The sequence below is a fragment of the Trematomus bernacchii genome, unplaced genomic scaffold (genome assembly GCF_902827165.1).
Source record: "Trematomus bernacchii unplaced genomic scaffold, fTreBer1.1, whole genome shotgun sequence".
NCBI classification, from domain to species: domain Eukaryota; kingdom Metazoa; phylum Chordata; class Actinopteri; order Perciformes; family Nototheniidae; genus Trematomus; species Trematomus bernacchii.
Genome location: NW_022987781.1, coordinates 7852 through 29364, shown reverse-complemented (window position 1 = coordinate 29364; position 21513 = coordinate 7852). Strand labels below are relative to the sequence as shown.

The 21513-nt window shown below is 42.7% G+C and overlaps 1 protein-coding gene across 1 annotated transcript; it reads right to left on the bottom strand.

Annotated features, from left to right (window-relative positions):
- Positions 1-426: 426 nt before the first annotated feature.
- Positions 427-16728, bottom strand: LOC117497363 (presenilins-associated rhomboid-like protein, mitochondrial). The gene is made up of 10 exons (XM_034149321.1): positions 16582-16728; positions 9888-10077; positions 6208-6348; positions 6027-6075; positions 5644-5739; positions 4804-4953; positions 3741-3811; positions 1591-1692; positions 992-1089; positions 427-873 (listed from the first exon to the last, which is right to left on the bottom strand). Exons 1-10 carry the CDS (start codon positions 16656-16658, stop codon positions 747-749), a joined length of 1101 nt encoding a protein of 366 aa, XP_034005212.1. The 5' UTR covers positions 16659-16728; the 3' UTR covers positions 427-746.
- Positions 16729-21513: the final 4785 nt, after the last annotated feature.

Below are 21513 nucleotides of genomic sequence, written 5' to 3'. Positions count from 1 at the left end.
TTTCCGGGTCACTACCGGAGGACCGAGGAGTCGAGGAGTCGAGGAGTCGAGGAGGGGGATTTGATGAAATGAGAATGGCCCAATAGCCGTAGCGCCACTGTCCTGACGTCAGGACGGTGGCGCTACGGCTATTGGGCCAACTCCACCAATCAGGAGGAGACAGCCACGGCCATTGCCGTTCGAAAGCGCTGGAGACGCTGTAGTACATATGCCAGGCCTGTAGGTGGTGCTGTTCTCACAGAATCTGCCCTTGCTAAAACAGAGCTAAACATTTTCAAATTGAGCGAAATGAGGCATGGCTAAAATGCATGATCTGTTTGGTATTTTGAAAAACCTTATATAGGTATGGTCCTACACTATATTATTCAAATATAGCATGATAGGTCCACTTTAAGTTAAAAAAAACAAATGTGAACAGAGTCTGAATCTGTTATTATTAAGAGATCTGTTTATTGTTTTCTGAGTAATATTTACATAATAAAACGGATCATTCAAGTCATAAACCACAAAAAGGGATTATTTTCTGGGATTTAACTCGTACAATCACGAGATATGTAAAAAAATAATATGGAATATCCCCAGAATATAAAGTACATTTTGAGATATTTTTCCTAGACGCCCCCCCCCTGTCCTAGCATCGCAACAAAGAGAAAATATGCATCATGTGACCAGCTTTTATAAATACCCAGATTCTGTACATGTATACATCTCTACAGCTTTTTATTTCCCATCAGCCCCGGTGGCTCTCACACGGCCCCCCCCTCACCCCCTCCTCCTCCGCCCCGCCCCCCCCCAGTCCTCAGCTCGTGCCAAAGCTTAACGAACGGCGTGTTGATCTTCCGGATCAACTCTTGACCAAACATGATGTACCAGCTGCAGGGGACAGAGAGCATCATGGGAAATGTAGTCAATTTTTGTTTTTTTAACTACACAAACATTTTATTTATATATTATTGTTGTTATTATTATTATTATGGAGGGTTGAACTCACATCCCGAACAACGATCCTCCTAAATGCGCCGCGTGGTCAAAGTATCGCCATCCCAGAACAATGCCGGCCGTGTCCATGGCAACGATTGCCTTCAGCGCCTGGTAACGAAAGGACGTAAATATTATTTTTGAAAAAGCCTGACATTTTACAAGATTGAAGTCAGAATTTTTGAAAAAAGTCTGAATTCTGTAAACAAGTCAGAATTTTTACATTTTTGAAAAAAGTCAGAATCTTTGGAAAAATTTAGAATTTTTGGAAAAATTCAGAATTTTTACATTTTCCGAGAAAAATCTGAATTCTTACATTTCTGAAAAAGTCAGATTTTTTGAAAAAAGTCTGCATTTTTTTTAAAAAAGTCCGATTTTTTTTAAAAAGTCCGAATTTTGAGGGGAAAAAAAATCAGCATTTTTGAACAAAGTCAGCATTTTTGACATTTTCAGAAAAAAGTCATAATTCAATTTAATTAGCATTTAATCAGCCCTTATTATGGTATGACGCGCTTGAAGTGAATACATCTGCACTTCCCTTGTTGTCCAGAGTTTGGACCTCTATGGTTCCTGCACTTATTGGATAAAAGAGAGAAATGAAGTGTCACTCACGTAGGCGCTGCTGAAGGTGAACATGGGGAGGAAGATGAGGGCGAGTTGAGATTCGGGCATTTTGGTGCAAACGGCAGCGAGGACGGTCATGATGGCTCCGGACTGAAACACAGATTCATATCATTTTGATTATTCACTAACAATCCTCAGACAGGAGGCAACGGGGAACACAGACACGAAACAGGATTTAATTTACCTTGAAAAAATATGAATTTTACATTAGGCTATAAACACTTTCTTTTTTTACTGTCACTTTCTGAGTCTCTCAACACACATGGGACATTTAGCATAATAAGGGACCTTTAATATTACACACACTGGATATGTCCTTCTGTTTGGCTGCATAACAATTGACATTGAAAAATAAACAATTTGAAATAGAAAACCTAAATAAATAAGGAAATATCAGGGATATGATCTGAGAAAAAGACTGAACATTTGATGGAAAATAATCTGCATATTTTTGGAGATTCACACGTTTTTTCGCCGGATATTCTCTGACAATAACGTTGAAAATCTACCAGGAAAATAGGAGATTTAAAACGTGAATTACACATTTCTTTGTCTGATATTCTCTAAGAGTAAAATGGAAATTTAAGAGAAAAATACCTGATATTCTCTGAGATTTCATTCGTAATTTACGACTCTTTTTGGGGGATTTTCTCAATTTAATAATAGTAATAATAAATGTTGCTTATTTTTTGGAAAACTTTGGATATTCTCTGATGCGGCTTTCACACCAGCTTTTCCCTTTCTAGCTCCTCTAGAGCTTTTCTGGTTCAGCTCCGGTTTCCCTTTTCAGCTCCCGCTCTCTTCACACCGCCCAGAGCTGCCGCTGCTGCGTCATGACGTCACCGTTTACATCGCTGATTTTCTCCCCAACGGAGCTCACAACAACAACAACAACAACAACAACAACAACAACAACAACGGGCCGGGGACTGCGTCGGGTCGATGATCGTGTTGCTTTTAATCATACGAAGCCAGATTAAATTAAATAAGGACTTCTCCAACCTTATACTTTTCTCCAGAGTGCCGTGGTTCATTGTTTATTAATGTGTTTCATTTAGCGACCGCTGCAGTGCTGGCTGCTCTTCAACGGGAGTTTATTCTCCCGTTAGCTCCGGGTTAGCTCACACGGCTCTAAAGTATTCACTGTCTGACTGTCACACAAGCAGCTGATACATATCCCCAGTTCCCCTTAAGTGAATGTGTGTCAGTCTGAATTGACGCTGTTTGGCATCACAACGCTGTTATGAAAGTTTCTCTGGTATAACATGGGTGATGTTAGCATAGCAACCGAAGCTAAACTGACTACTTGCTAAGCCGTGTTCTACAGGCACTTTTTACCGGCGTATCTTTCATTATGATTCTACTTGTGATAGTCGGACATGACAACCTGTGCAGCCCATGTATTGATTCCATCCGATAGCTGCTATAATAACAAACGTCTGCCTGCTCTCCACAATGATCAATAACAGCGAACGGATGGTCAAAGTAAGGTACAAATAAACAGAATCACACGAAGCCTGGTTAGTGTTGCCTGACTTTAGAAAGTGTGTTTCTTTATAAGTGTGTGGTTGCCTTCTAGTCACTTTGCTCAGCGCTACTTCTTGTAGGCAGGCATGACGAGACTCTTCAGTCGACCCATGTTCAGGGGAGGTGGGTTTAGTTTCCTGCACGCCTCCACGTAGAGAGACGTAAGCGACGCCGCCTCTAGCTCCGAAGCTCTTGCCTCTAGACCGACAATTTTTTGGAGCTGGAAGTGAACCGGATTCAGGAGCTAAGAGGCGGCGCCGCTGCGGTGTGAACAGGAAAAAACGGCGCTTTTCAGAAAACGCGTTGGTGTGAAAGGGGCATCTGAGTAAAATGGGAAATGAAGAGACTAAGAAAATGGATATTCTGTGAAAATAAAGGGATTTATTTACAAAAAAATACCTGATATTCTCTGAGATTTCATTTTTAATTTACGACTCTTTTTTGGGGGATTTTCTCAATTTAATAATAATAGTAATTTTTGCTTCTTTTTAAGAAATCTTCCGACAAGTCTGAGGTATTAAAACTCTCATAAGAAGCACATTTATTTAATTTTTCTATATGTTGTTTCCCCCCGAAAATAAAGAGTCTGATTAAATCAGTGTTGGACTCACGGCTCCCAGAGACGGCCCGAACCTCCCGGTCGCTGTTTTACAGAAATAGCTGAAGAACGACGAGACGACGCCTGCAGACAGAGACAGACAGAGGAGAGGAAATAAATAGATAACACGGACAATTATTTATACAGAATCTGTACGACTTCACACAATCTTCACAATTTATCATGTTTTTGGAATTATTTTTGAATATTTTCCATTGACTATTTAGGCCAGGGGTGGGGAACCTTTTTCCTCTCAAGGGCCATTTCAATTTTTTCAACATACAAATTATTGACCTCTGCTTAAAAAACCTAAAATCACAGCCCATTCATTTGGACTTTCTTTCATGCTGTGCAAAGAAACAGCAACCTCTGAATCCAGAAGAGGTTCCCCACCCCTGATTTAGGCATTTGTCACATTATTAAGGGATATTGTTACCACACATTTATTTAAGTCTCTCATATATTTTGGATATTAATTTGACTTTTTACAAGATTGAAATATTTTTGGACATTTCTTTGATTTTCTTCTGACATTTTGACCATAATTAATGGATATTGTTACCATAAATGTTTTCATATCTTTCACATATTTTGGATATTAAATTGAACATTTACAAGATATTTGAAGATATCTGAACATTTTGAAATATCTTTTGCCTATTATTTAGACGTTTTAAACATATCTTTAGGAAATTTTTCAGACAATTTCCAAATATGTTCTACTTATCTTCTTCACATATATTTTGGAAGATTTGAAATATTTTTCACATATTTTTGGACATTATTTAGGATTTTTTCTGTCATTTTGCAGATAATTAATGGATATTGTTACCATCGATTTTTTATATCCTTCACATATATTTTGGACTTCTGAACATTTTGAAATATTTCTCACATATTAATTACGACTTATTATATTTTCCTATTTTCTTTCTTATTTTTTTTTTAATGTCATTAGTACTAGTGTTCTTAAAATAGTTTTAAAATCTTTAAACAAAATGATTTACTTTTATGTTTGCACCACGACACCAAGTCAAATTCCTCGTACGTGTGATTCTGATGTATTTATTGATTACCTGCGGACAGGTAGAGGGCGATGAACTGCTCTCGGCCCAACATGGACACGGCGCTGGAGGAGAAACTCCACAGGACGTACATGTTGGCCGCCAGGTGCAAGACGCTGTAGTGGCTGAAGGTGGAGAGAAGCATGGGGGCATAAAGGCTCTCTAACGGGGGGGGGGAAACACACAGGAAACACGTTAGAAAGGATCATAGAAAAATATGTCGAAATGTCCGAGAGATTTCCCAGAAATATGTGCAAAATGTCCGGATGAAATGTGAGAAAATATGGTTAAAAAAAGCCTTAAAAAAAAGGTGGAAAATATTCAAAAAGTTGTAAGAAAAATAACTGAAATATTTAAAATAATGTCCGAATAATATGGAAAATACTGGTGGAAAATGTAATAAAATTTGATGTGAACAATGTCCATAAATCATATGAAAATTCCCTAAAAAATATCTGAAAAATGTCAGAAAAATATTTGTTAAATGTGTGGACAAAAAAGAAAGAAATATACTTGAAAATGTGGTAAAAAAAGATGTCGACATTTTCTGAAAAATATCTGAAAAATGTAAAATAATATCTAAATATACGTGAAAGATTGTTGAAAAATATAAGAACATTTTATGCCTGAAAAAGCCCAAATATAGTGTGAATGCTGTGTTGATAGTGTGAATGCTGTGTTGATAGTGTGAATGCTGTGTTTATAGTGTGAATGCTGTGTTGATAGTGTGAATGCTGTGTTGATAGTGTGAATGCTGTGTTGATAGTGTGAATGCTGTGTTTATAGTGTGAATGCTGTGTTGATAGTGTGAATGCTGTGTTTATAGTGTGAATGCTGTGTTGATAGACTGACTGGAGGAAGGGCAGGCGGTGAAGTATTCGACCATCGAGCGCTGCAGAGAGGGGATCTTCCAGCAGCAAAACACTATGACGTTAGCAGCAATGATCCCTGGGAACACACACACACACACACACACACACACACACACACACACACACACACACACACACACACACACACACACACACACACACACACACACACACACACACACCACACACACACACACACACACACACACACACACACACACACACACACACACACACACACACACACACACACACACACACACACACACACACACACACACACACACACCGTAACACAATGTTGTGAATTTTTTTGAACGCATTTCACATATTTGATAAAATGTGTTTTGCAGAGTGTCTCACCTGCCACCGTCCTCTGACCCTCGCTCAAGCTGTTCCACCATTGGTTGATCTGCAGCAGCCAATCAGAGCTCAGATTGAGAACAACATCAACAACACTGAACAACCATCCATCAGAATTCAGATTTCTTGAGTCTATGCTAATAAATAAATGAGTATAAATGAGTTGACGTCCCACCGTTACCTCTTTGCGGACGTTTCCTTGTTTCTGAGGCCGAGGTTTCTCCAGGCCATCAGCGCGGACCGCGTCAAAGTAGCTTTGCACCCGAGCCTTCAGACACTCGTACTGATAGATCGCCACCGCACCGAAGGAGCAGCCTGTAAACTGAGGAGGAGTTAGTCTGTGACCTGAGGAGTTAGTCTGTGACCTGAGGAGTTAGTCTGTGACCCGAGGAGTTAGTCTGTGACCCGAGGAGTTAGTCTGTGACCCGAGGAGTTAGTCTGTGACCCGAGGAGTTAGTCTGTGACCCGAGGAGTTAGTCTGTGACCCGAGGAGTTAGTCTGTGACCCGAGGAGTTAGTCTGTGACCCGAGGAGTTAGTCTGTGACCCGAGGAGTTAGTCTGTGACCCGAGGAGTTAGTCTGTGACCCGAGGAGTTAGTCTGTGACCCGAGGAGTTAGTCTGTGACCTGAGGAGGAGTTAGTCTGTGACCTGAGGAGGAGTTAGTCTGTGACCCGAGGAGTTAGTCTGTGATCCGAGGAGTTAGTCTGTGACCCGAGGAGTTAGTCTGTGACCCGAGGAGTTAGTCTGTGACCCGAGGAGTTAGTCTGTGACCCGAGGAGTTAGTCTGTGACCCGAGGAGTTAGTCTGTGACCCGAGGAGTTAGTCTGTGACCCGAGGAGTTAGTCTGTGACCCGAGGAGTTAGTCTGTGACCCGAGGAGTTAGTCTGTGACCCGAGGAGTTAGTCTGTGACCCGAGGAGTTAGTGTGTGACCCGAGGAGTTAGTCTGTGACCCGAGGAGTTAGTCCTGTGACCCGAGGAGGATTTAGTCTGTGACCCGAGGAGGAGTTAGTCTGTGACCTGAGGAGGAGTTAGTCTGTGACCCGAGGAGTTAGTCTGTGACCCGAGGAGTTAGTCTGTGACCCGAGGAGTTAGTCTGTGACCCGAGGAGTTAGTCTGTGACCCTGAGGAGGAGTTAGTCTGTGACCTGAGGAGGAGTTAGTCTGTGACCTGAGGAGGAGTTAGTCTGTGACCTGAGGAGGAGTTAGTCTGTGACCTGAGGAGGAGTTAGTCTGTGATCCGAGGAGTTAGTCTGTGATCCGAGGAGTTAGTCTGTGACCCGAGGAGTTAGTCTGTGACCCGAGGAGTTAGTCTGTGACCCGAGGAGTTAGTCTGTGACCCGAGGAGTTAGTCTGTGACCCGAGGAGTTAGTCTGTGACCCGAGGAGTTAGTCTGTGACCCGAGGAGTTAGTCTGTGACCCGAGGAGTTAGTCTGTGACCCGAGGAGTTAGTCTGTGATCCGAGGAGTTAGTCTGTGACCCGAGGAGTTAGTCTGTGACCCGAGGAGTTAGTCTGTGACCCGAGGAGGAGTTAGTCTGTGACCTGAGGAGGAGTTAGTCTGTGACCTGAGGAGGAGTTAGTCTGTGACCCGAGGAGTTAGTCTGTGATCCGAGGAGTTAGTCTGTGACCCGAGGAGTTAGTCTGTGACCCGAGGAGTTAGTCTGTGACCCGAGGAGTTAGTCTGTGACCTGAGGAGGAGTTAGTCTGTGACCTGAGGAGGAGTTAGTCTGTGACCTGAGGAGGAGTTAGTCTGTGACCTGAGGAGGAGTTAGTCTGTGACCTGAGGAGGAGTTAGTCTGTGACCCGAGGAGTTAGTCTGTGACCCGAGGAGTTAGTCTGTGACCCGAGGAGTTAGTCTGTGACCCGAGGAGTTAGTCTGTGACCCGAGGAGTTAGTCTGTGACCCGAGGAGTTAGTCTGTGACCCGAGGAGTTAGTCTGTGACCCGAGGAGTTAGTCTGTGACCCGAGGAGTTAGTCTGTGACCCGAGGAGTTAGTCTGTGACCTAAGATAGTTAGTCTGTGACCTGAGGAGGAGTTAGTCTGTGACCTGAGGAGGAGTTAGTCTGTGACCCGAGGAGGAGTTAGTCTGTGATCCCGAGGAGTTAGTCTGTGACCCGAGGAGTTAGTCTGTGACCCGAGGAGTTAGTCTGTGACCCGAGGAGTTAGTCTGTGACCCGAGGAGTTAGTCTGTGACCCGAGGAGTTAGTCTGTGACCCGAGGAGTTAGTCTGTGACCCGAGGAGTTAGTCTGTGACCCGAGGAGTTAGTCTGTGACCCGAGGAGTTAGTCTGTGACCCGAGGAGTTAGTCTGTGACCCGAGGAGTTAGTCTGTGACCCGAGGAGTTAGTCTGTGAGGAGGAGTTAGTCTGTGACCTGAGGAGGAGTTAGTCTGTGACCTGAGGAGGAGTTAGTCTGTGACCTGAGGAGGAGTTAGTCTGTGACCCGAGGAGGAGTTAGTCTGTGACCCGAGGAGTTAGTCTGTGATCCGAGGAGTTAGTCTGTGACCCGAGGAGTTAGTCTGTGACCCGAGGAGTTAGTCTGTGACCCGAGGAGTTAGTCTGTGACCCGAGGAGTTAGTCTGTGACCCGAGGAGTTAGTCTGTGACCCGAGGAGTTAGTCTGTGACCCGAGGAGTTAGTCTGTGACCCGAGGAGTTAGTCTGTGACCTGAGGAGGAGTTAGTCTGTGACCCGAGGAGTTAGTCTGTGACCTGAGGAGTTAGTCTGTGACCCGAGGAGTTAGTCTGTGACCCGAGGAGTTAGTCTGTGACCCGAGGAGTTAGTCTGTGACCCGAGGAGTTAGTCTGTGACCCGAGGAGTTAGTCTGTGACCCGAGGAGTTAGTCTGTGACCTGAGGAGTTTCCCCTAGATTCTACCGGGTCCGTCTGCGGCGCGTTACGGGCGCTCTAGTCAATGGGTGCTAGGGCTGTGCGATTATGGCAAAAATCCTAATCACGATTATTTTTGGTCAATAATTGATATCACGATTATTAAAAACAATTATCCATTTACTTTGAAAACATCCATTTATTGAAAAAAGATATGTGAACAGTATGTTTTTAACAGTTGATTACCCTGAACTTTAAGTAGAATTCAACAGAAAAACCAATACAAAAAAATAATAATAATAAAAAAAAAAAAAAAAATGTTATAAAAATAATAATCGTTTTATTTCAATTACGTTGTTTTCGTAATCGCTGCAAGCCAAAATCGTAATCGAGATTAAAATACGATTAATTGCACAGCCCTAATGGGTGCTATTCCACCACACGGCGCGTTACGGCTCAGAAGCGTCCCAGAAGCGGCTCGGCGCAGGGCTCCTCTAAAATTAGGATGAATCCTATTTTTGTCGCGGCGCAGCCGTAACGTAAGGTCGGGCAGGCAGGAAGTGGAACGTTCAGAGCATATATAGCGCATATATATATATATATATATAGATATATACACACACACACAAACTAATTGTGCAGACCCTATCCCTCCGTAGTCTTTCAAGTAGGAGGAGAAATGCCAGCGCTCTCCTCCGGTTTACAGGCACTGTGTAAATTATATATATAGAATAATTATGATGATGAATGCATTTTTTTACCACTAAAATACAGCAACACATCTTTGATTCATGTCGTTTATAACTGGAATATTACAGTTATTATTAACTTTGTCTGTACAAAGTAGCCTGTCCAGGAAATATGCCCAAATCAACAAAACCTGCGAGTCGGCACGCAAGACGCTCCGCTTCTGAAATGCTTCTGAAACGCGCCCGGTAGGGTATGACGCCGGAGGAGGCCGGACCAAAACCGCGGCGCAGCCGTAACGCGGCGCAGACGGACCCGGTGGAATCTAGGGGTTAGTCTGTGAGATATTTACCCCCACGGTGAAGACGAGGGGCTTCAGGAGGCGCCCGAAGTCTCTTGGCGGGGAGGGGGGGGGTCGCTGGGAGTAGCGTCCGGGGGGAGGAGCCTCAGCCGGGGGGGGCTCTTTCAGGTTATGCTTCGCCCCCTTTTGTTCAGGTGTCCTCGTCACTTTCCTGAAGATGCAGCGCTGCTGAACGCTGATCCTGTTAGAGGGGGGGGGGGGGGGGGGGGGGGCAGAGAGGGGAGGGGGCAGAGAGGGGGGGGGGTTTTAAGACTGAGATCAGTCTTAAGGTAAGACTTTCTTTATCCCGAAGGAACTGGTTGTGCCAGAGTCTCAAAAGGCCAATCAGTGATACACGTTCACTAACAGAGCCGTGAGAAGAGCTGATTGAATAACTACAGGATATAGACGGTGACATCATCAATGTCAATATGAACAGTATTTAGTCGTGCAAAAAAACCTAGTGGCAGATACGTATTTGCACATCATTTACGTTCCCTCTCCTGTAGTTCTATAGGTTTTAGTGCAGGGGTAGCCAACACGGTGCCTGCGGGCACTTAGTCGCCCGCGGGGCATGTTCTAAAAATAGCTCGCAAAGCAAATTCAAAATGTAAAAAAATACACAAAACAAAAAAGGAAATAAAAGAATCTACCCTCTGCATGAAGGAAACCTCAATCATAGCGAACTCTATCTACTTACTACAACTCTATATCTATCTAACACCCCTCCTCCCCCCACCCCCACAATGAATATCGACCAATCACGTTCTTGCTTGATTTGCGGGACCAGCGTTGAAGTCGGGAAGAAAAGCAATGTGGAGCGGCAGCTCCCCGCTTCATAAGGAGTGTGACCTTCCCTTCTGGCAGAATCTCCAGTTGAGCAGCCTCTGCAGCACCTGAGGGGCAGAGCTTTAGGCCCAGGCTCCAAGGGAACCCATACGGCAAAACGCATCGGAGTAACGCAAATGCAACCGCAAAAAACCTTCCGTCCCCACGCAATATACACCGGATTGTGTCAAGCTCCACGAGACGGCTCCGTTTACATCCAAACGCTGGAAAAGCTGCAGTACATATGCCGAACCTGTACGTGGCGCTGTAACTTCCTCCACAAAAGCAGCAACTTCCTCCACAAAAGCAGCAACTTCCTCCACAAAAGCAGCGAAGAAGAATGGTTGTCATGGCTGCACTTCTGTGTATTCTCCGCGGTGGGGGCCGAGGGATCCGGGCAGAGTTTTTCGCCGGTCAACGTGTGTTAAAGTTTAAATCTTCCGGACAAAATTATAAAAGTGCCGGTCAAAGGTCTTCATTGTTATTTATTGAGCTTTAAAACAAATGAATAACGACGATATAATGATATATAATAATAAAATACACAGAGCCTGTCTCTTTTTCCTCTCTTCTCACAGTGTCAGTGTCTGTCTCATGCAGCAGCTGATCCAGTAATGAGTGACCCGACAGTAAAAATAAACATATTTATAACTAGTTTAGGTAGTTTGAGAGGTAATTAAAATAGCTATTGTTGTTAACGAAACACATCAGCAATGATGCGGGGTACGCGGAGAGGTGGGAAGAGGTGGGGAGAGGTGGGGCTATGAAACGGATGACCGTATAGGCGACCCCACGGCCCCGTTGGACCCCCCAGAGCGCTCCGTTCCCAGATCTATCCACCTTTGGACCCGTTGTCGTTTGCGGGGTCTGTTTCTACGTTTCCGTTACGGCGTCGTCGAGCTTAGAGGGCTATACGCATGAGAAATATGCGGATTCAACCCGTTTTCGTCCCCGTGGAGCCGGGGCCTTACTCTGTGTGTGCTGCAACCTGACGCACACACACGCATGGCGTAATTTCCAGTGGGCCAGGGGGGACATGTCCCCCCCACTTTTCAAAATCCCGTTTGTGTCCCCCCACTTTACAAATAAATGTATAATTTTTTTTTAACACAAGCCGTCATAAGGCGCGTTCACACCGGAGTACTTTTCCCACAATAGTTCATCAGAACTACGATATATTTGCGTTCACACCAAAAAGCCCCAGGAACTAAAGTAGCTCAAATTAGTTCGTCCGACCCGCTTTTCAGTCCCTGCTAGAGAGCAGGGACTGTTGTGGGAGAAAATAGTTCGTACGTCTGATTGGCTGTGCGGAATGCAAACCACGCCCGTTTGACTCTGAATTTTTTTTTGTAAGCGGCCATTGTATTTGCTCGCTTCGGCCAGCGCACCCGAAGAGATTACTTTTGTGAAAGCAGTTATTATAGCAACACTAAATAAATCATCGGAGCGGTGGAGTGATGAGGATGTGTCGGCGCTTCTGGCGATTTACTCGGAGGACGCGAAGCGCCGCATTCAGAAGCTTCTACTGAATGCAGTTTCCGTGGCTCTGCAAAGTTAGCAGACCTGGCAAAGTCATGTCGGGACGACTACGAAGGTAAAATAAAATACATGCACTGCACTGTTTTAATCTGCACAATACTGGTCTTAGATGTACTTTCATTTGCTCAGTAGATCGAGCTAGCCATGCTCGAACTTGCTATCATAGGTCCAAGCTGGCTAATAACATCTAGCTAGCTAGCTATTCTCAGCCGTGCCCGCTATGAACACGTTTTGACTTGTGAATAAGTGTGCAATGTTCTGTAATTTGCTTCACTAACTCATGGCACTAATCCTGTGTTTCAGGCGAGGTGTTTCTCTCTGGATTAGAAACTAGTTTTCCCCTCCGGGATAAAACGATAATATAACGTTAGCAATTAGCATGCTAGCTGGACATAATGCTACCTAGTTGCTATAATTTCAAGTCATTTGCAACATTCATTCTACATGTTAATGGTAAAAGCTTAAACAGTTGATTACCTGCATGCCACAAAGACTGATGTTCTAATATTTTAGAGTAGAAATGTAATTGAAATTCTATTTATTTTTCCTTTTTTTTATTGATTGTTATAATTGTACTCAGCCATGTTATGTTAGATGTCAATCCACTTACACTGTAACTACTCTGGCCTTGAAAGAAGGTTACACATCTAACTGATGTCCACTAATAAAACAAAGTTCAAGCATACATTAAGCACAAAACAATGCATGTTGTACACTGTCCCTGCCTGCACCATGTCCAATGTTGGACAATGTTGTCTCGTTGTTGCGATTAAACTGATCTTGTATCTTGCATATTTCACCTTAGGAAAGTGGGCACGCGATGACAGCTTCCTTGACACCATCATGGCGATGGACCGCCGTGCCATGGTCAGCAAGGAGAATGAGGACCTGCGTGCCAAGGAGATGCACGACGAACGGCTGCTGCATTCACACAAGGCCCAGGAATCGAGGTGGAGCAACAAAATACCTTTCAGGCTGGGCTTCTGGCAGTGCTAAGCGAGCTGATTAAATCCAACAGGCCTTCAATACAAAAATTAAGAAAGACTTGTCGTCGTTGATAAACTGTACAATGACTTGTTGGGAGGCGTGTGGTGCAGTGGTCTGGTGCGTTGGTGTTCGGATCAGGGGAGCACAGGTTCAAACCCCACTGCAGTCAGGATGTCGTTGTGTCCCTGGGCAAGACACTTCACCCCAAATTGCCTACACCTGGGACAGTTCATTTTGTATTATTGTGATTATATATATATGCCACTGTTATTAATACTGACACCTAACTTTGCACTAAGGTGTGTCTGCTGCTGAGCCTACCTATTGTTATTATATATATATATATATATATATATATATATATATATATATATATATATATATATATATATATATATATATATTGCCACTGTTATTATATTGTTTTGATACTACTGACACTTATTGATCTGCTGCTGATAAATAAAAGAGAACCTCCATGCACGGCACTAGCATCATGACTGTCTTTGTTTAAACCAGCAGCAGTGCAGCGGTACACAGACTAACCTGTGTGTGTGTAACGTAGTTCTTCAGGTGTGCATGCTTAACATGTATGTATACAAAAGCTTTTTAAAGAGCTTTCAACCTCATCCCATTGTCTTTAACACACATTTAACATAATATACTCATTAATATACAAATATACAGTATGAGTACTGTTTTGATACTGTACTGACATTTAATCTTTGCACTAAGGTGTGTCTGCACTATTGTAATTGTGTCTGTTGACTGTGGTAAATAAAAGAGAGAACCAAATGCACTGTATAAAAGATCAGCTTTATTGTCAATTTACAATTTCCATGCTGTTCAGATGCCTCATAAGGGCTGTTCAGATGCCTCATGAGAGCTGTTCAGATGCCTCATAAGGGCTGTTCAGATGCCTCATGAGGGCTGTTCAGATGCCTCATGAGGGCTGTTCAGATGCCTCATGAGAGCTGTTCAGATGCCTCATAAGGGCTGTTCAGATGCCTCATAAGAGCTGTTCAGATGCCTCATAAGGGCTGTTCAGATGCCTCATGAGGGCTGTTCAGATGCCTCATGAGGGCTGTTGATGCCTCATGGGTTCTGATGCCTCATGAGGGCTGTTCAGATGCCTCATAAGGGCTGTTCAGATGCCTCATGAGGGCTGTTCAGATGCGTCATAAGGGCTGTTCAGATGCGTCATAAGGGCTGTTCAGATGCCTCATAAGGCCTGTTCAGATGCCTCATAAGGGCTGTTCAGATGCCTCATAAGGGCTGTGCGCGTGTCTTGCCCCGCGGCGATTTGTTTAGGTTGCGTCTACCCAACGTTGCTTCCAGGCGAATACAGAGGAATTGAAAACAGCCCTTGGACATTCGGAAATCTTTGATCCACTGCACATTGGTGTACGTTGGTACCACCTTCTCCCACCAGGCCGATGTTCTATTGTTCACCCAGAGAGAGCGCGGGACACAACGCGTTCCGTAGTATTCGCATATCTGGAACACATACAAAGACACAAATTAGCCCTACATAACTCCATAAATCCTACATTAGATAGTATTAATGTTAATGAACGTACCATTGCTGTTCTTTGGGCGTGATAACGGTCATCATGCTCAGCTGTCCTACGGCGAAACATGTCCATAGCGTGTGCTTTTCGTGGTCCAATCCTTTTATTAAGGCTTCTTAACCGCCTTCGCCTCCGACTCAGCATTTCTATTGCATTTGAATGGTCGATCTGTATTTGTGGTTATTGGCTTAAATAACTCCGTTACGAAGCTATAACACGAGCACCAAAACGTCAACTCCATAGCGTGTCTGAGGTCGGAAGGTAAACAGAAGCATACAGCGGAAGCGGAAGTTTTTTTTCTTCTTCTTCTCTCGGTTTTTTGGCGAATTGCAACTTTAAGGTGCATACCGCCACCTACTGTACTCGCCGTGAAGTTGTTTGCGGCCTGCCAGGAAAACCTGAGCAGAAGAAGAAGAAGTGACGTCAGCGGCTCATTTGCCTAATCCACCCCCAGGAACTCATTTTGGTGTGAACGCGATCTGCTTTACGCCCCTATAGCTGTAAAATATAAAGTGAGAAATCATTCCAATGTGAAGAGCTCGACGAAAACACTCAGTTTAAAACTCAGGGTGAGGTCCCCCCTAGAGGAGGTGAGGACCCCCCTAGAGGAGGTGAGGACCCCCCTAGAGGATGTGAGGTCCACCCCCAAATAACGCAGGTTAAAATAATTAAATTGCATACATGTTCTTTTAGTAAACACTGAAAGGGGTCCCACAGACCCAAACAGCACACAAAGGTTAAAGGTCAGCATATCATGTTAAAATGTGCTAAATATATACACTGCAAAAAACTAAAAAGAGGAGTAAAAGTAGCTCACGACTTGTTTTATTTTTTGAAAGTAGCCCTCACCCTAAAAAAGTTGGTGACCCCTGGTTTAGTGCATGCTAACGGTCTGCAGAGGCTGAAATCCCTTATCACTTTCGTAACATAGCAACATCACTATAGAACTACTTAAGTACAATTTAGAGGTACTTGTACTTTAGTTGAGTTTTTCATGTTATGCTACTGTGTACTTCTACTCCACTACAGTTCAGAGGTACATGGTGTACTTCTACTCCACTACATGTATTGAATACCTTTAGTTACTTCACAGATGTGGATGAATGATGTGAAATATAATCAAGTGTTAAATCAGACTTTAGTTCCACCTGGAGTAAATCCACAAGCTACCCTGCAGTATACAAAGTCATTCAAACTAGCTGCTCCTTTACCAGCTTTGAGAACACTTTCATGATCAATCATTATAAAACATATCATATATATTATTCTGAAATGGACCAATCTGCACAATGACTACTTTTACTGTCGCTACTTTCACTATATTTTGATGATAATACTTTTATACTTTCACTTGAAGAACATTTTGAATGCAGGACTTTTACTGTAACAGAGTATTCCTACACTCTGGTACTTCTACTTTTACTCAAGTACAAGACCTGAGTACTTCTACTTTTACTCAAGTACAAGATCTGGGTACTTCTACTTTTACTCAGCTACAAGATCTGAGTACTTCTACTTTTACTCAAGAACAAGATCTGAGTACTTCTACTTTTACTCAAGTACAACACCTGAGTACTTCTACTTTTACTAAAGTACAACACCTGAGTCCTTCTTCACCTCTGATCATAACAAACTGCTGTTAGCCACCATGCTACAATTAGCTGCTAACACCCAGCTAAGTCTAAGCGTCCTTCAGAAGCTAACATGCTAACTCCGAGCAGCGGGGCTCCGTCTGTCTGTTGGCCGGGAAAGGCAGCCTGTTTTCGAATGCGGTGACTGACCTGCCGCCCCTCGCGGAGCTCCGTAGAGCATCTTCTCCGGTGAGTCTGAGCAGAACCGAGCAACTCCTCCACGCCATGTTAGTGACCCTGTGACCCGGGGAAGGTGCATCATCTCCGGGGACACTGAGAGCAGAGAGTCGGGGGAGAGCGCCCCCTGCAGGACGGAGACTGCAGCACCATCAACACACACTATTGATGTTTTAGGGACTTTCTTCTTCTTCTTCTTCTTCTTTTCTTTAATGGCGAATCGCTTCCACTTGGAGCATATATCGCCACCTACTGTTGATTTATTAAATGTTTATACTAAATCCTTGTCCTCAGACCAGTGCTTTTGAGGAATTTGAAGATCAGCTTGTTTGCTTCATTTCTTGATTTACTTTCGTATATTGACTTGAAATCCATGTCCTTGACGTTGAGTTGTTCCAGTGCAGTTTTCAGAATGAGTCTTTGTCTGTTATAATCCGGGCAGCTAAAAAATACATGATGTATTGTCTCTGGTTGTTGGCAACCATCACAATTGCCATTTGGATGTTTTCCAATCAGATGCAGTGATGAGTTTAATCCAGAGTGACCCAATGTGATCCTGCTGTTAATGCTCTGTTCTCTTCTACTACTCCCCCAAGTGCTTCCCGTTCCTACTTCCCTTTGTATCTGGTATGTCTTCCTTTGGTGTTACTGTCCCATAGTTTTTGCCATTGTTGCTTGATAACAACTTTTGTAACAGATGTTACTTCTGCTCTACTGATGGGTACCATAATATCAATCTGGTTTGCTTTCAAACCACATGTTGCCAGTTGATCCACTACCTCATTCCCTCTAATACCCACATGCGCTGGAACCCACACAAACTGAACAACAATTCCCAGATGAACTAACCTAAACATGATGTGTAACATTTCATGTAAAATATCCTGAGGACATTCTGAAGAGAAGTTGTTTATACTCTCCAGAGCTGGAGTCAGAGCAAATGACCACTCGCATTGGCTGCACTTCCTCTACCCACTGAAGTGCTAGATAGCCATCATCTCTACTGTATATACTGCGATATGATCACTCGTCCGCTTTCCCACTTTTACTTTTAATTCAGGAACATCAAATGCACAACTCGTTTGACCATTTTCTGGATTTTTGGATCCATCAGTAAATATTTGTATAAAGTGCCCATATGGTTCATGTAGAACAGTGTTCACGTAGAACAGTGTTCATGTAGAACAGTGTTCATGTAGAACAGTGTTCATGTAGAACAGTGTTCACGTAGAACAGTGTTCACGTAGAACAGTGTTCACGTAGAACAGTGTTCATGTAGAACAGTATTCATGTAGAACAGTGTTCATGTAGAACAGTATTCACATAAACCTGCACATTAGTTTTGTTTTTCATTGAATGTAACCGTTTCAATAAAGATAAATCTACTATAGGTTGAGGTAGCAACCATGGTGGAACAGCTGATAACAACACCGTCGGACTAATATTCCATTCTTTAACTTTGAATTCTTTACATAATTCAGAAACACAAACACAAAAACTTTCTTTTTTCATTTTGTTACTTTCCCAACTTGTTTGTACAGTTTGTTTAGTAGGGTGAGTATCTTTATGGCCCTGTAGATTTGCCCAGTAATTAACAATTAACTGTTTTCTCCTAAAAAAAATGGGTATTTCTCCGACCTCTACCTGAAGAGCCGACACTGGTGTAGATCTGACTGCCCCACAGCATATCCTTAGTGCTTGTGCCTGGACTCTATCTAATTGTTGAAGAGAAGAGTATGCAGCTGAACCATACACTATTAGTCTGTATTCTATGGCTGATCTAATTAAAGCTGTGTATACGTTCCTCAAAGCAGCTTTATCAGTGCCCCACTTAGTGCCTGCCAAGCACCTCATAACATTTAAAACCCTTTTACATGTATCTACTACTTTATCAATGTGAGTACTCCATGTGACTCTCTCGTCCAACCATATTCCCAGAAATGTAAATGTCTTCACTTTCTTTAGTTCTTGTCCATAAAGTTTTACCCTAACCTCCTCACCTTTCCTTTTCCTCGTAACAAATAAAGTTTCAGTTTTTTCCACCGACAATCTAAACCCCCGTGTCAGAGACCAGCTTTCAATCTCCGTAATGGCTTCCTGAATCTTACCTACAATATAATTTACATTTCTGCCCCTTTTCCAAATAGCTCCATCATCTGCAAAAAGTGACTTACCGATATCAGATCCTACTTGTGTTTATATATCATTTATCATGATAGAGACCAAAAGAGGACTAATTACACTCCATTTTAAACTTCATGCCTTCGAGAATAAGAATTGCCAACTCGGACTCTGATGGCACGGCCAAACGAAACATCCATAATCCAATGATATACGTTACCTCCCATGATGTCCAGTTGTATGAATAATCCTTCCTTCCACATCATATCGTAAGCTTTTTCCACATCAAAGAATACAGCTACAACACACTCCTTATTCGCTTGGGCTTTCCTGACTTCAGACTCCAGGCACAGCAGGGGGTCTAAAGTACTCCGCCCTCTTCTAAACCCACTCTGATAAGGAGTCATTAGTTCATTTTTCTCAACGTAGTATGTCAGCCTTTCTGTTATCATTCTTTCCATAACTTTACACAAGTGTCAGAGTTATAGGTCTATCACTGCCTGGACTAGTTGGATCTTTCCCAGGTTTTCTAATAGGAATAATGACAGACTCTTTCCATATTATTGGCAGCTTCCCTTTCTCCCAGATCTTATTATACATCTCCAGCAGCTTTCCTAATGCAAAATCACTTCATTTGGTCAACATTATATAACATACATGATCTTTCCCAGGAGCAGTTGTTATATCAAGTCTTGGACCTTCTCAATATAACTATAATTTAATTACAGTTTCCAGATATTGGAAGAGGCCCATGAGTCTCTTTGCTAATTATCAATGGTCTTTGCAATTAACAGCAGATGTACCCATGTTAAGTAAATTGGCAAAGGTCAGAGGAACTCCAAGAGAGGTCTTCCTCAGATATAATACAGTTAAAGTCTTGTTAGTTAGTGGTTCATATCCAGCATGCATTAGCTAAGAAACGATAAGGATGTTGGTGTGTGACATCTGGAACTTACATGTTGCTCTGATGTTGGTGCGTCCAAGTTTAGGAGACCTGACAATGTGTGTGCGTTAAACATGATTAGGGAACATGTTCGTGTGTCATTTAGGAAACCTATAAGTGTCGTGTGTTTCTGAATATTTGTGGGAGCATTTCTGCGATTGGTTGCTGTTGAAGCAAGGTAATGTTTCCCCATTGTTGTTTGGTGGTGCGCAACTAAATAATAATGATTAAGCTCAACTATTTCTGTGTTTGTGTTTCATTGATTCCTCTCTGTTTCATTCTTTCCTGTTGTGTGAGTACTGGACCTCCACAACACAGTCATTTTACACTTACTTAATGCTCTTCTCAACTCTTGAATAGAAAAAGGTACATTTACAACACTCTGCGACGAATGTCTTTCTTCATATACATTAGGATGCTCATCTAACACTTCCTGCCTCCTGATCTTACCTTCTTCTGTCACATGTTCAGAAGAATGAACTTTAACAACATGTGTAGCTAGAATGTCTGCCTTCTCCATAGCACCAACTTCCCTCCAGTCTCTAACACTGGCAGGTTACTCTGCTGTCTAATTCCCCTCATCTTCTTAATCGTTCCCCATACTTTATCTAATGGCGTAGTTCTCCCAATACTTGAACAGAATCCTCTCCAACACTCCCTTTTTGCTCTTTTAACAGTTTTCCTTACCTGAGCCTGTGCCTTCTTATATTCTAAATTGTGTAATGAATGTGTCTTTCTTAGCTTTCCAAACAGCCTGATTTTGTTTCGGATTGCATCATTACATTCTTTGTTCCACCACGGCACCATCTTAACACATTTACTAAGTTTACCAGTTTTATTCCCAATAGATTGATTAGCGCTTTTAATTATATCTGAAGTAAATTGCTCATTTATATCATCAATACTTCCTGCCATATCAATCTGATCAAATTCATTATCACACAATTTAGCAAACATCTCCCAGTTTGCTTTAGAGAAAGTCCATCTCATGATACCGTCTAGCTCAACCACATGACTTATATCACACTTGATTATAATCAGAAGATGATCACTCCCAATACTGTTATCTGCCAATACTTCCCAACTGCTACCAGAAGCTAATTCACTTGTTACCAGAGTTAGATCGATCGCAGACTCTGTTCCATCTCTAAAATGGAGTCTTGTACCTTGCCCATTATTTAAACAAACTAATTCCTTTGTCTCCATTAAGTCCTCCACCACCTGTCCGTTGTAATCTGTTGATCCCCCTCCCCACATTGTATTATGTGCATTAAAATCACCACACCATATTATTTCATTTCCTTGACAAAGACTGTCTAATTCCTCTATTTTGAGTTTATTACATGGATTATAAAAATTCAGGACACTAATTTTCCTTTTATTAATCCAAACTTCTACACCCACTATTTCTAAATCATGACTGCTCTTAAATGTTAGCCGACTATAAGACATGACTTCTCTGATAAAGATTGCACCCCCCCCCTGACCATCATTTCTATCTTGTCTTATAGCACTACATCCCCTAATGAAGTCCAAATGATTCTTCAGCCATGTTTCTTGAATACAAATAACGTCTGTTTTTTCTTTTAACTGATATATATAGGTCTTGAATTCTTGTCCATTTGCAATAAGGCTTCTAGCATTCCACTGCAGAATGAGAAACACCATCCATCTACTCACTCCTCTGTGAATCATCACAGCACCTGCTGCTTCCACTACTGTTTTCAGTCGTGACCTCTTTTTTTGTTGCAAAGCAACATTCACCACTTTTCCAATAAAGGCCACAAATTTGTACTTCTTACCAATCAATGCATCCTCTCCGATCACACACTGAGAACACT